Source organism: Chiloscyllium punctatum, chromosome 13 (genome assembly GCF_047496795.1).
Source record: "Chiloscyllium punctatum isolate Juve2018m chromosome 13, sChiPun1.3, whole genome shotgun sequence".
In the NCBI taxonomy this organism is placed as follows: Eukaryota; Metazoa; Chordata; class Chondrichthyes; order Orectolobiformes; family Hemiscylliidae; genus Chiloscyllium; species Chiloscyllium punctatum.
The window spans coordinates 79269184-79284209 of NC_092751.1; the positions used below are offsets into that span (position 1 = coordinate 79269184).

The window sequence follows — 15026 nt, forward strand, 5'->3', positions numbered from 1 at the left end:
GCCCTGGGAAAAAGACTTGAGTGCATTCGCCCTATTCATGCCTCTCATCATCTTATACACTTCTATAAGATCCTCCCCTAGTCTCCTACTCTCAAAAGAAAAAACTCCTAGCTTGTGCAACCTCTCCCTATAACTCAGACCGTTGAGTCCTGGCAACATCCTTGTAAATTTCTTCTGCATTTTTTCCAGTTTAATGACATCCTTCCGAAAACAAGGTGCCCAAAACTGAACACAATACTCTATCTGCAGCCTCACCAGCATCCTGTACGGCTGCAACATAACTTCCCAACTTCTATACCCAGTGCCCTGACTGATGAAGGCCATTGTGCCAAAAGCCTCCTTCACTGCCCTGTCCTCCTGTGACTCCACTTTCAGAGAACCGTGTACCTGAACTCCAAGGTTCCTCTGTTCCACTACACTCCTTAAGGCCCTACCATTCACCATGAAACTCCTGCCTTGATTTGACTTTACAAAATGCAAGACCTCACACTTATCTGTATTAAACTCCATTTGCTGTTTCTCAGCCCACTTCCCCAACTGATCAAGGTGCTGCTGCAATTTCTGATAACTTTCCTCACTGTCCACGATATCGCCTTTTTTGGTCTCACGAGCAAATGTATGAATCATGCCTTGTACGTTGTCATCCAGTTCATTGATATAGATAACAAACAGTAATGGGACCATGCACCTATCCTGACGTAGACAACTAGTCACAGGCCTCCAATCTGACAAGCATCTTTCCACTATTACAATCTGCTTCTTACCATTAAGCAATTGTGTATCCAGTTTGCCAGGTCCTCTTCAATTTCATGTGATATAATCTTCCAGAGTAGCCTACCATGTGGAACCTTATCAAAGACCTTACCGAAATTCATATAGATGACGTCTATCGTCCTGCCCTCATCAACCTTTCTGGTCACTTCATCAAAGAATTCTTAACAAATTTGTGAGGTTTCCCTTGTACAAAGCCATGCTGACTGCTCCTAATCAAACCCTCTATTTGCAAACGCATGTATAGCTTATCTCTCAGAATCTTCTCAAGTAACTTAACCACCACAGAGGTAGGCTCACGAGTTTATAGTTCCCAGGGTTCTTCTTTGTAGCCTTTCTTGAATAAGGGCACAACATTGACTACCCTCCAGTCTTCCAGGACCTCACTCATAGCTAATGATGATGCAAAAACATCAGCCGAGGCTCCTGCAATTTCTTCCCTTCCTCTTTCAGGGTTCATGTATATATCTGGTCAGGACCAGGAGATTTATCCACATTCATACATTCTAATCTGTCCAACACTTCCTTCACCGTGATATGGACTGTCCCCAAGATATGACCACTAACATCCCCAATTTCTCAAGTCTCATGTCTTTCCTGTGGTAAACACAGAGGAGAAATATTCATTGAGGACCTTGGCCATCTCCTGCGGTTCTGCACATACATGTCCACTTTGTCCCTGGAGGAGCCTTATTCTCTCTCTAGTTATTCTTTTTCCTTTAATGTACTCAAAAGAAACTCTTTGGATTCACTCTAATCTTCTCAGCCAAAACTACCTTTTCTCCCTCATGATTTCCTTCTTCAGTAACCTCCTGTATACCTCCAGGAATTCCCTTGATCCCACCTGCCTGTACCTGAGTGATGCCTCCTACTTTTTTCTGGTCAAAGCTCAATATCTTTTGTTGTCCAGGTTTCCCTATTCCTGCCAACCTTGTCCTTCACCCTCACAGGAACATATAGACCTTGAACTGTAGTTGTCTCACTTTTAAAGGCCTCCCACTTGGTGAAGGTCCCTTTACCTGTAAACAAACTACTCCAATCAAACCCTGCAAGCTCCTGTCTAATTCCATCAAAATTTGCCTTGCTCCAATTTGGAACCTGAATCTGTGGACCAGTTTTGTTCCTCTCCATAACTATTTGAAAATTAATAGAACTATGGTCACTGGTCCCAAAGTGCTTCCCTCAAGGTCACCTCAGGCACGTGCCTTGCCTTATTTCCCAAGAGTAATTTGAGTTTGTCCTTTCCCGAATAGGACCTTCTACATACAGCTTGAGGAAACCTTCCTGAATATGCTTAACAAATTTCACCCAATCTAAGCCCTTAACGCTCTGGCAGTCCCAGTTTATATTAGGAAAATTTAAATCCCCTACTGTGACAACCCTATTGCTCCTGCAAGTCTCCCTGATCTCCCTGCATATTTGTTCCTCTAATTCCCGTTGACTGGGTGCCTATAATACAGCCTCAATAATGTTACCATCCCCTTCTTATTTCTTAGCTCCACCCACAAAGCTGGATGATTCTTCAGTTATTTCATCTTTGATTACTGCTGTGATACCCGCCTTAATCAACAAAGCAACTCCTGCTCGCCTCTTTCCGCCACCTCTGTCCTGCTGAAGCACCTGTACACTGCATGAAGCTGCCAGTCCTGTCCGTCCCTTAGCCACGTTTCTGTAATGACTATAATATCTCAATTCCACCTGTTTATCCATGCCCTGAGTTCATCAGCCAAGACTTATCTAGTGCCCCCTTTTCGCCCTCCTGATTTCACTTTTGCATTAAAATAGATGCAATTTAATCCAACAGGCATTCCTTGATCCCTTTCATGTTCCAGCCTGAGCTGTCTCTTCACTATTTCTGATTACTGTATCACCTTCCAGCCTTGCAGTTGCCTCCCTGCTGTTAAGGATCCCATTCCTCCACCCGCCCCCCCAATCTACTTTAAACTCTCCCTTGTAACATTAGTAAACCTAGCTGCCAAGATATTGGTCCCTTTCCAGTTTAGATGCAATCTGTCCCTCTTGAACAGGTCACCTCTTCTCCAGAAAAGATCCCAATGATCTTAAAATTTGAATTCTTGCCCCCTGAATGAATTGTTTAGCCACACATTCATCTGCTGTATCCTCTTGTTCTCCCCTCACTCAAACGTGGCACCCGAAATAACACTATGGGTAATTTAGCATGGCCAGTTCACCTAACCTGCACATCTTTGGACTGTGGGTGGAAACCAGAGCACCCAGAAACCCACACAGACACGCAGAGAATGTGCAAACTCCACACAGTCGCCCGAGGCTGGATTTGAACCCCGGTCCCTGGTACTATAAAACAGCAGTGCTAACCAATGAGCCACTGTGCCGCCCCAAATTAACCAAACAAAGTTTTGCTGAAAATAGCTGAAAGTCTGTCTGTGGATTTTTCTCAAAAATACACTTTTGAAATTAACAGGGTTTGTAATTTTCCTTTTCTCTTGATGTTATTAATCTATTTTATTTGCTAGTACAGAGGAACCTCGATTATCTGAACAAGATGGGCAAGCACTATTTCGTTTGGATAATTGATTATTCGGTTAATTGATGCAATGCCTTTCCTCTGGGGCTTGGAGTTTTCTATTGTCTGCTCCCCGTTCAGGAGGCTAGCAGCAACAGAGCACACGCGAGCCCTAGCACCACCCATCGCTCCCCCACCCCACCCTCCAATACGCCCTCCTGTCTGCCCCCAACACCACCCCCCCTCGTCTGCCCCAACAGCTGCCCCATCGGCCCCCACCCCCTCTCCCAGGCAGCTGGACTGGACACCAACAACAAGACTTTGCTACTGCCTTTGAGGGGGCGGGGGGGGGGGGGGGGGGGAGAAGCGGGGGTGAGTCTACAAATAGTGTGCACGCGACACAAACACACACACACACACACACACACCTGCAACTTTTTGATAGGTTCCCCCTTTGCCCTGTACAGGACAATGTTATCTGAGGAAGGGGGGCTTAGGGAACACGCATTTAGAACTTCAGGAAAAGTGTGTTAAGAGAGAGAGAGGAGGTGGGAGGTCAGTCATTTAAAGATGGTGCCTGCACTCCCATCAGTTCAGGACTGCTCTCGGCAGCACTTTTAATCACTGTAAACAAAGGATGCTATCAGTGTTGGGCACACCTCTTTGATGTAATCTTTCTGTCGGGATCTTGATAAACCTTCGGGTAATCCGATTTTCGGATAATTGATATTCAGATAATTGAGGTTCCTCTGTGCATAAAATGGATGTTTCTAGCCATGATGTTGTTCCTCTCTCTAAATGCCCTTAGGTTCTTATTAAAAAGGCTATTGCAGCATCAGAACATAACTGATGGGACTGACCTTGCAGGAACTATCAGCACTGTGCTTACTCCTCCTATGTACAATGTCCCTGGAGGATCCAATCAAGTTCCAGGAGTCTCAAACCTTCCTACAACACCCATTGCCAGTACATCAGTTGGAGAGGAGGCGGTGGGGAAAAAGTCAAAGAAAGACAAAAAAGACAAAGGAAAAGATAATGGCAAAGATGATGGTAAGACTTTGGTCACCCTGTGAGTCCTCCAGTAGTGACCAGTAATTGTTCGATGCAGAGTGGTGCAATCATGAGTCAGTATCAGAAAGCAGAACCTGTGTGTAATGTAATTGCTGACTGCAGTGGTTCACTTCCAGCAGAGCACCCGCAGGCAGCACAGATCATTTAACCTTGTTGTGCACGGACTGCAGATTCTTTAGCAGTCCTTTAACAAAACCTTTTCACTGATCTACACATCCTGCTAATGTCAGAGGTGGATCCTGCTAACAGAGGGAGTTCCCAGCTTGATGCAGGTTGATACTAGAAGTGGGAGATGCACTGTGGATGTAAAAGGAATTCAGAGGCAAAGATTTTGGTGGAGAGGAACTAAACGTAATGGCAGGCAGCTTTAAATCAGCTGCAGAATAAGTTGGTACTGAGCTTCTGTGGAGCCTCACCTTTTTCCCAATCTTTGTTCTATGCTAGAGGATAGATCCTGTTAATGTGGATAATAGAGGTCTTCTTTGAAACACTTTGGAAAGCAGTGTCATTTGACTGATTCAAAAGGTGGGGTGTGCCAAGGGGGATCAGAACTCATCATGATAAACATGCATACTTTCCAAAAAGAATCACTAGATTGTAATCAGAAAAATGAATTCTGAAAGATCATTCTTTGTCCATGGATGATGAGACTACTTGTTGTTGTGGTTGTGAGTATTTTTGCTGAGCTGGGAAGCTGATTTGCAGATGTTTCGTCCCCTGTCTCGGTGATGGTTTAGTGCTTTGGAGCCTCCTGTGAAATACTGCTGTGCTGTGTCTTCTGGAATTTATTTGGTTCCGTTTCTGCTGTTTCTGGTTGCCGGTTCTGGTTATTTGTTGTAGTGGCAGGTATATTGAGTCGAGGTCAATATGCTTATCGATGGAGTCTGTGGCTGAGTGCCATGCTTCTAGTGGTTCTCTGGCTGTCCCGTGTTTAGCTAGTCCTATTATCATTGTGTTATCCCAGTTGAATTTGTGGTCCTTGCCATCTGTGTGTTTGGCTACTAGGGAGAGCTGGTTGTTGTGTTTAATGGCTAATTGGTATTTGTGGATGCAGGTTACAAAGACTGCATGAAACACTATATAGGGCAAACAGGCAGAGATCTTGTAATCCGCATCCATGAACACCAACTAGCCACTACATGCCACGACCAGCCGTCCCTACTAGCCATACATGTAGACGACAAGGACCACAAATTCGGCTGGGACAATACAGCGATCATAAGACTAGCTAAACATAGAACAGTCAGAGAATTTCTAGAAGCATGGCACTCAGTCATGGACTCCATCAACAAGCACATTGACTTAGACCCAATATACTGGTCACTATAACGAACAACTGGAACCTGCAGAAACAGAACCAAATAAATTCCAGCAGACACAGCACAGCAGCATTTCACAGGAGGTTCCAAAGCACTGAAAATGTCACCTAGACAGAGGACGAAATGTCTGCAAACCAACTTCCCAGCTCAGTGAACGTACCCATACACAAACCAGTTGCATCCTGGATGTTGTGCTGACATATTGCATGATTAAGGACTGCCTCAGTGTGAATGGCTCAGTATTTAAGCACCCAGCATATTTCCACACTAAAGTCACTGGGCAAGCTTCAACAATCTCATTTTAATTAATAAGAGAAACTCCCTGGTGCAAGTCATTTTGAGTCATCATGAAAACAAGTGTTCCACAAACTCCTTTCTTTCCAGAAGCAAACTTACAGTTGAGTCAAGGAAGACCACACCTTTGAGGGAAGTGGTTGGGGGTGGGAATCTGACTTTGTTTGAATTGGCATTTTGGATTTAGGGAAGGAATTTCCCATCCCTGGGTGCCCTTCTCTTACCACATTCATGGAGCTCCTATGACACTAGGCAACTAAATGGCAGATCACCTTCAATCTTGGAAAGTGGTTCCCAATTAAACAGCGGGCAATGCAACTTCAGCTGTGGCTCATTCTAGATTATTGACCTGAATATTCCAGGTCTCATCCTTAATGGAAAGTATAGTACAGAAATGGGCAACTTGCTCCATTAATCTATGCTGTGGTGAAGGCCTGCACAAGCCTCCTGTCACTCCCAGTTGACCCCTTTCAACAAATTCTGTTGCTTTCTTCCTCATGTGCTGTTGCAGCTTCCCTTTAAATGTTGATACATATTAGCTTAAACCACTCTGTTTGGGCCAGCAAATATTCACCATTCATTGGGTAAAGAATTTTCTCCCATATTCCCTATTGGATTTATTAGTGACTGTCTTGTAATTTTGATCCATAATTTGCACTTGTCAAATGGACGCATTTGTCTTATGCTAACCCTGTCTGACTGCTTCATACCGTTAATAATCTGTACCTGGCCATCTTCAGTTCTGTTTCTTTCGACAAGAAATGTTCAGGCTTACCTTATTAGTATCTCGTCAGTTCTAGTATCATCCTTGCAAATCCCATTTGTACTTTCGTTAATGCCTCTATATTCTAAAATGAAAGGAAAATATGAGAAATTGTAACATGGACCATCCCTGGCAAAGCCAGTTGTTCCACCCTGAGGAACTTTCACACGTTATTATTTTATCTCATGCTCCAGTTCAGTGCCCCTCACTGTCATCCCACAGAGGAGCCTCAATGATAATGAGAAATCACCTAGACTTTGCCCTCCGCTCACAGCTTGACAAACTGCGTACACAGTAAAAGCTGTACATGGCAAGCATATGGAACAATCTGAGAGTAGAGCTTGTGAATATACAGCAAACTATGCATCCTGCTCATCTCTATACATATCCAAATCAGTGTATTTCAGAGTAAATCACCTCCCATGAAACAGCTGCAGCTATTTTGCATCAATCTTTTATCTCATAACACACAAATCATCTTCCACTTGACCTCAATTATCTCCCAATGAACATTCAATACAAGCATTTAAGCCTTAACTTTTCAGTGACCACAGTCTATCCTGCAGACTATAGGTACAAAGCCCAATCTTGCTACTGCAGTCATTTCTGTCTTCATAACAAATCCTAGGTGCCATTCTGTCACACTGGCAGACTCTCAATCTGTGTTGTCAGTCTCCCGTTGTTTGTGTCCCCCCCGCCCCCCGCCCCAAACCCCGTAAGTCTCCAAGGGTCTGTGTTGACTCCATCAATGTCTGTGCCTTCTCCCAGTCCTTGTCCATGGGTCTATGCAGTAATTTGTTCAGCGACTGGGGTTCTGTCCTGTCACTGTCAGTCTCCAGGGATTGTTCTGTTGATTTGCCATTTATCACAAAGCATTGTCAACGCAGAGAAGTCTATCAAAATATTAATGCAACACTCATCGATCAGAGAGGATTGACTAGCCCTGAGATATGATGTGGTGAGCTAATGAAATTACTATCAGTGGCAATGTAAAACCTCTTCTGATATGCCAGTGACATATTATTCCATATCGGTTCCATCTCAATAGGCACATTGTTACATCTGCCCAAGTCATTCAGTATAGTGAAGTTGGGGAACATGGAGGGGTGATTCGTTTGTGGAGATTAGATCATTTGGAAAAGTCATTGTTCCAAATATTTAGCATGAGACAGAGGTCATCCAAACACAGCATCACTTGCGACTGTCTGTAAGGGTGTCCAGAGTGCAATTGTGGTCAAACTGCATGGTCTGGAACGTTAAATGGAGAGTGGGGTTGGGGAATGAAGATGACACCAGTGTACAGTGACACTTTGTGTTCAGATTCGCAGCCTTTACTCCATGGATATCAGTGCTTGAGCTCGTCTCGCTGCCAGGACCGCTATTATGAGGGCGAAGAGGAGGGCTGATTGGAACATTCTTATTTCCTCCCCCGACTGATGGAGGATGCGGTGTTGCTACAGGAAAGGCTCTTTGATGAAATGCAAGCAGGGAGAGTATCAATATTTTCAAATGAATGTTATTGGAGTGATCTAGCACATGGGATTATGATGGCTACTGATATTTCTGCAATGTGTAAAACCATTTGGTCAGTTTGTACTCGCTCAGGGTGCCAGTCTCCAATCCCAGGAACATATCTTGGCCAGTATTAAACATTTACAACTGAACTCGGTTATTGGTCCCTACCTGTTTGAAATGTGACCATATCTTTCTTGAAAGCACCAGGGGAGATACCTGCCTCTTTAACATATGGGAGAATTACAGCAGGAGGCAAGCAGCTGTCAGCCATCCAGTCAAAATGTTTTGGGGATGGCCTGGAGATCTGGAGTGCTGATTTGATGACATTAGGACATTCAGTACTGCTGTTTATTCCTGGTAAAAAAAAATTTGGCTGTTGGTGGACATAGGTGGGATTCCTGAGGTCTCTAGGTTTTAGGAGTCTAAAAGCTTTTTGAGGATCTTGCTGCCATCAAGTTTCAGCTTACCCTCAGTATTCCATTATGAAAATAGGAAATGTTGGAAATATGCAGCAGTTCTGGCAGCATCTGTGGAGGAGGAAACTGAGTCAGCGCTTCAGTTCCGTGCCTGTCCTCAGAATCCGAAACAACCCGAAATGAAACTGATTTTAAGCAAGTACAGAGGCAGGGAAAGGTCAAAGGTGTGGAAAGGATAAAAGGGAAAGTTTGTTTTGGGATGAAAGGGAGGAGAGATTAAATAACAAAACGGATGGTGTAGGACATAAAGAAATAGTGATGGGACAAATAGAAATGCCTATAAGCAGAACTAATATGATCATTATGCACCACATCCAGACCCAGAGCAATGAGATTGACTGTTAACTACCCTTTGAATTGTCCCTAACAAGTCACTCAATTCAAAGGCAATTAGGAATGAACAATGATTGCTGGCCTTGCCACTACGTTCCATGAAAGAATTTTGAAAAAAGGACTGTGTAAGGAAGTGAAGGACAGAAGTTGGTATGGAGCAGAGAATTAAAGTGGCAGATGACCAGAAGCTCAATCTGCGCTTGCAGACTGAACTGAAATCCTGTATTCAGTCTCGCCGCAGTAGTGGAAACCACCTAGTGAGCGCTGAAATCAAAGAATCGTTTTATCTGATTCTTTAACAGTTGGAGGGGAGGAGATGAAAGGGAAGATGCTGCATCTTCTGTGTTTTATATAAAATCTGAATGAGTAGGAGAAGGACTAGATGAGGCCACTGTAGAGGGAACAGTCTGTTTGAAATGTTGAAAGTTGTAGGGAGCTGTGTTTGCTGGTGGGATCATGCTGGAGAGGAAAGAAATAATCAAGCTCATGAAATTGATTGCAAGGTTGTGTGTGATGGTAGGTAAGGACAGGGAACCCTGTCCTGGCTGTGAGACGAGTGGGATGGAGGTTGAGATGAGAATTCTGTGAAATGGGATGGAAATGGTCAAGGGGCCTGACTAACATAAGTGGAAGCTGTCATTGGTCAAGGGTAAAAAGGAAAGTACCTTGGAAGCACTTGTGTAGAAGATTACATCGTCACAATGAAGGATGGTGACAATGGAGGAGGAATTGCAAAAATAGAAATGAGTCCTTATAGGAGGTAAAATTTGGAAAGTATAATGAAGTGTTTCTACTAGCAATTGATTGACAGTGTTCTCTAAAATGGAAGATGAGGAGGGGAAAGTGAACAAAGTGTATTGCATTTATTGTAGTTCCAGGATGCCTCAGACGAATGTTATAAAATAAAGTTTGCCACTGAGTCACATAAGGAGATATTAAGTCAGGTGACCAAAAGCTTGATCAAAGATGAAGATTTTAAGAATTGTCTTAAAGGAGAAAAGTGAGGTGGAGAAGTGTCGTGAGGAAATTGCAGTCCTTAAGGCCCTGGCAACTGAGGGCACAGTCACCAATCATTGGGAATACACAAGAGGTCAGAATTTGAGAATCACGTAGCTCCCCAAGGGTTGACAGTCTGGTGGAGATTGCACAGACAGGAAGGAGAAGATCATGGAGGAACCATTACTGAAAATCTAACCATGTGAAGACTAGGGGGAGGAGGAAGTTTGACTGCGAATGAGAAAGTGACACCAAGAAAATGATCAGGGCAGCACAGTGGCTCAGTGGTTAACTCTGCTGCCTCACAGCGCCAGGGACCCGGTTCAATTCCTGTCTCGGGCAACTGTCTGTGTGGAGTTTGCACATTCTCCCCATGTCTGCGTGGGTTTCCTCTGGGTGCTCTGGTTTCCTCCAGCGGTCCAAAGATGTGCAGGTTAGGTGAATTGGTCATGCTAGATTGCTCATAGTGTTAGGTGCATTAGTCAGGGGTAAATGTAGGAGAGTGAGTCTGGGTGGGTTGCTTTTCAGAGGGTCGGTGTGGACTTGTTGGGCCGAAGGGCCTGCTTCCACACTGTAGGGAATCTAATCTAATCTAATCAGTGTACCAGAAAGAGAGATGAGACTGGGGACATGAATCACATTGAATTCTGTTATTTGCTTGTTGTCAGAAGGTATTTGCAGATAATATTATTGGTAGAGTTGGAACAGAGCTGCCCTATTTGCCTTATGTTGCAAAGTGAACCTATTCCCTATCTCCTCCCCTTCCTTCAGTGCTCTTCATTTTGGGGAGGTGCAGGTTAGAGGAAAAAGTTTAGGAGAGAAAATTGGGAATTATTTTCACACACAGGATAGGAGAGATTTGCAACTCTGCTCTGAATAGAGACTATAGAACATAGAACATTACAGTGCAGTACAGGCCCTTCAGCCCTCGATGTTGTGCCACCCTGTCATACTAATCTGAAGCCCATCCAACCTACACTATTCCATGTACGTCCATATGCCTGTCCAATGCCAACTTAAATGCACTTAAACTTGGCGAATCTACTACCGATTGCAGGCAAAGCATTCCATACCCTTACTACTCTCTGAGTAAAGAAACTACCTCTGACATCTGTCTTATACCTATCGCCCCTCACTTTAAAGTCCCCTCGTGTTTGCTGTCCCCATGCTTGGAAAAAGGCTCTCCCTGTCCACCCTATCAATCCCTCTGATTATCTTGTATTAATGGAAGATCAACTGTTAATTTTAAATCTGAGATTAACTTTGTTAACTGAATTTGTGAAGAAGTATAGAGGTAGGGAGGGGTGTATGCAGAATTAGGTTAAGAATGTGCTATTCTCTCACTGAATTGCAAAACGGACTTGAGGGGCAAAATGACCCCCTTTCCTTGCTATATTCCTGTACTGTCAACTAAGTGTGAACAAACATTAAGATTTTTTGCCATGTTTTAGCTTGATACTTTTTCCTTAATTTAGACACAATATACAAGACATTCAAATCTAGATTCTGACATAACTTGTTATAATGTTGCTAGAACTCCTATTAGTTTTGGTCTCTGAACAGATAGCTGAAATATGGAATACTACTTACCTTGGGAGTGTTTGAAGGGGATAGTGACCCCTTCTAAACTTCTGCTGTACTTGCCCTCAAAGTGTTTGAGAGACAGTTTAGAAGGAGCTCTACTCTGTACCTAACCCTGTACTGTATTGCTCTGGAGTGGTTGATAGGATATTGTAAAAAGAGCTTTACTCTACATTTATCCCATGCTTGAGCTGCCTCAGTAGTGTTTGACGGGAGCAGAGTACAGGGAGCTTCATACTACCTAACCCTGTGCTGTACCTGCCCTGGCAGTGTTTAATGAGGTGTGTACTCTGTTTCTAACTTGTGCTGTATCTCCATTGTGTTTGATGGTGATTCCTCATGCCTGACATGGCAAAGTGCTTAATGAGCACAGGACTCCAGAGAGAAAAAAAAGAAAAAATTGTTCAGGAATATTTATTATTCAGCCCTGTCTAAATGGATTGTGTTTTAAACACATGGTTTATTAAGCATCTTCTAACTCAGGGGTGTCCTTTCACGGGTTAGCCAGCATTGTCCTGCATGGATATCTGAGGCTGCACTGAGTCACTGGAGTATATGTTTGTAACTGCTGACAGTCACATTACTGTCAGTGCTTGAAACTTGCAACTTATTTGGTCTTGTGTTAGTGGCAGCTCCTTTTGAATTCAGCTGAGAGTTATTCAAATTTCTACAAGTGCTTTAGGTGGTGAGAATGTAGCGAGGTCTGTGGGATTCAAATTTGGTCTTAAACTTTCACAAAGCTCAGGTTTTGATGGGAATTTTCTGTATATGGCAAATATCAAAGGAAGAAATAACTGTAAACAAAGGTTTAATTAAAAAATTACAGTTTATTATGTATATTGTATAACATTTATTATTTCATTTTTGAGGAATTAGTATGGTTTGACATTTGTTCTCATTATATACATTTTATATTGCTGTTATTTATTCATGCATTCACCAATTGTATAATAAATTCAATTGGCATTTAAAGCCAAAACCCAGGACTGGTGTGATGATATTCTTGGAGAACATGCAAAGGCATCTATAGATACAGGATGGATCCCTTAGCTAAAGAAAGGATTTATGCTAATCTGGGCACATTCCCAAAGTTTATCAAACAATCTGAGCCAGTGTGGTGATACGGTTGAGGCTGACCTGAGCTGTAACTCATTGATGCAGCTAATCAAAGCTCTTGAAAGCTAAAATGACTGGACTAACATATATTTTCTGGTTCTCACATAACTGTTCTGAGATCACAAGGCTTGCTGTGGAAGGCATGAAACCACAAAAATGGTGCAGGCACTTCCAATTCCTTGCTCATCATGGAGATTCTGATTTTGTCTGTCCACCCCTACTCGTGGCTACCCTCACTCAAGAGAGTTATGGTGTCTTAAATCCAAATGTATAATGTATATTTTAAATGTATTCTAAATGTATACACTCTTTCCTGGTAGTCCACTGGTGACCAGGGACATAACAGTGACACTACCAACTGAATAGCATAACACCAAGGAGTCTGGGGATCCTTGTTGGGATGTGGCATTTCTCCAGCATACATTCAAAATAGGTAGATTCTCAATCTTGCACCAAGACATCCAACATCACCAGACCTGTTCCTTTGGGACATTGTGGTTAGAGCTATCTTCTAGTACTGCATTCCACATCACAATGGACTCTGTGAATACAACTCTGTCTCCAAAGCAAAAGGATAACGTGTACAAAATGGAAAATACTTAAATGGAAAACGTGAACAAAAATATATGCTGGAATGATTATTAGTCTGAAAGATTGTAAGTTACTCAGGAAATACTGAGTAGGCTGGGGCTGTTCTCTATTGAAACCTGAGAGGTTACCTGTTCAAGATCATTATAAAACTCAGTAGGATAGATGTAGGGAAGACTTTACCACAATAGGGGAAAACCCAAACAAATGGTCATTTATATCATCACAAACACATCCAGTTGACAATTCAGGAGAAATTACTGAGTTGTTAGTGCAGGATGAGGTTGAGGTGACAAGGGCAGAAGTATCTAAAGGAAGGCTAAAGAAACACGTGAGGGAGAACAAGAATAGGGTAAAATGAGGAGGAATGTGAGGACACTAATGGAGCACTGACTGAGCAACCTGTTTCTGTGCGGTTAATATTTTCTAACAATTTGTATTCCTTTCTCCTCAGTGTAAAGTCTTTTTGAAGATTTGAAATTTTTTATTGACAGCACCAGCCTCAATAGCTTTTTGAAGAAGAGTTCAGAATTCTATTCCCCATGTGGCTAACAGCCTCAAAAAATCATCCCCGAATGGTCATCATTTACCTATCCTTAATACCCTGGTGTTGGTTAGCTGCCTCATTGAACTATTACAGCACATGTAATGTTCAGAGCTGTTAGGGAGATAGTTCCAGGATTTTACTCCAGTGATAGTGAAGGAAAGGGGATATATTTACAGATTAGGATAGAACATAGAACATAGAACAATACAGCACAGAACAGGCCCTTCGGCCCACGATGTTGTGCCGAACTTCTATCCTAGATTAAGCACCCATCCATGTACCTATCCAAATGCCGCTTAAAGGTCGCCAATGAATCTGACTCTACCACTCCCTCGGGCAGCGCATTCCATGCCCCCACCACTCTCTGGGTAAAGAACCCACCCCTGACATCTCCCCTATACCTTCCACCCTTCACCTTAAATTTATGTCCCCTTGTAACACTCTGTTGTACCCGGGGAAAAAGTTTCTGACTGTCTACTCTATCTATTCCTCTGATCATCTTATAAACCTCTATCAAGTCACCCCTCATCCTTCGCCGTTCCAACGAGAAAAGGCCGAGAACTCTCAACCTATCCTCGTACGACCTACTCTCCATTCCAGGCAACATCCTGGTAAATCTTCTCTGCACCCTCTCCAAAGCTTCCACATCTTTCCTAAAGTGAGGCGACCAGAACTGCACACAGTACTCCAAATGTGGCCTAACCAAAGTCCTGTACAGCTGCAACATCACTTCACGACTCTTGAATTCAATCCCTCTGCTAATGAACGATAATACTCCATAGGCCTTCTTACAAACTCTATCCACCTGATGGCAACCTTCAAAGATCTATGTACATAGACCCCAAGATCCCTCTGTTCCTCCACCTGACCAAGAACCCTACCATTAACCCTGTATTCCGCATTCTTATTTGTTCGTCCAAAATGGACAACCTCACACTTGGCAGGGTTGAACTCCATCTGTGTGACTTAAAGGGGAACCTGCAGGAGTTGGTATTGGCATGCATCTCCAGCACTTGTCCTTTTATGTGAGAGATCTTGCAGCTTGGGAACATTCTGTTGAAGAAGTTTTGGAGAGTTTACTGTGTGCATCCTGTAAACATGACATACTACTGCAACAGAGGTGAAGGGAGTGAATGTTAAAGGTCGTGTACGTAGTGCTCGTCAAGCGGGC

The 15026-nt window shown here is 43.2% G+C and overlaps 1 protein-coding gene across 4 annotated transcripts in view; it reads left to right on the forward strand.

Moving 5' to 3' along the window:
- The window catches only part of LOC140484560 (uncharacterized), a 59346-nt gene extending 46909 nt beyond the window's left edge, over window positions 1-12437 (forward strand). For all 4 annotated transcript variants that reach the window (XM_072582935.1, XM_072582938.1, XM_072582936.1 and 1 more), the window contains 2 exons: window positions 4065-4306; window positions 8024-12437. In XM_072582935.1, the coding sequence (XP_072439036.1) occupies window positions 4065-4306; window positions 8024-8109 (328 nt within the window). In that variant the 3' untranslated portion in view covers window positions 8110-12437. The remainder of the gene's footprint in view (window positions 1-4064; window positions 4307-8023) is intronic.
- The last annotated feature ends 2589 nt before the right edge of the window (window positions 12438-15026 follow it).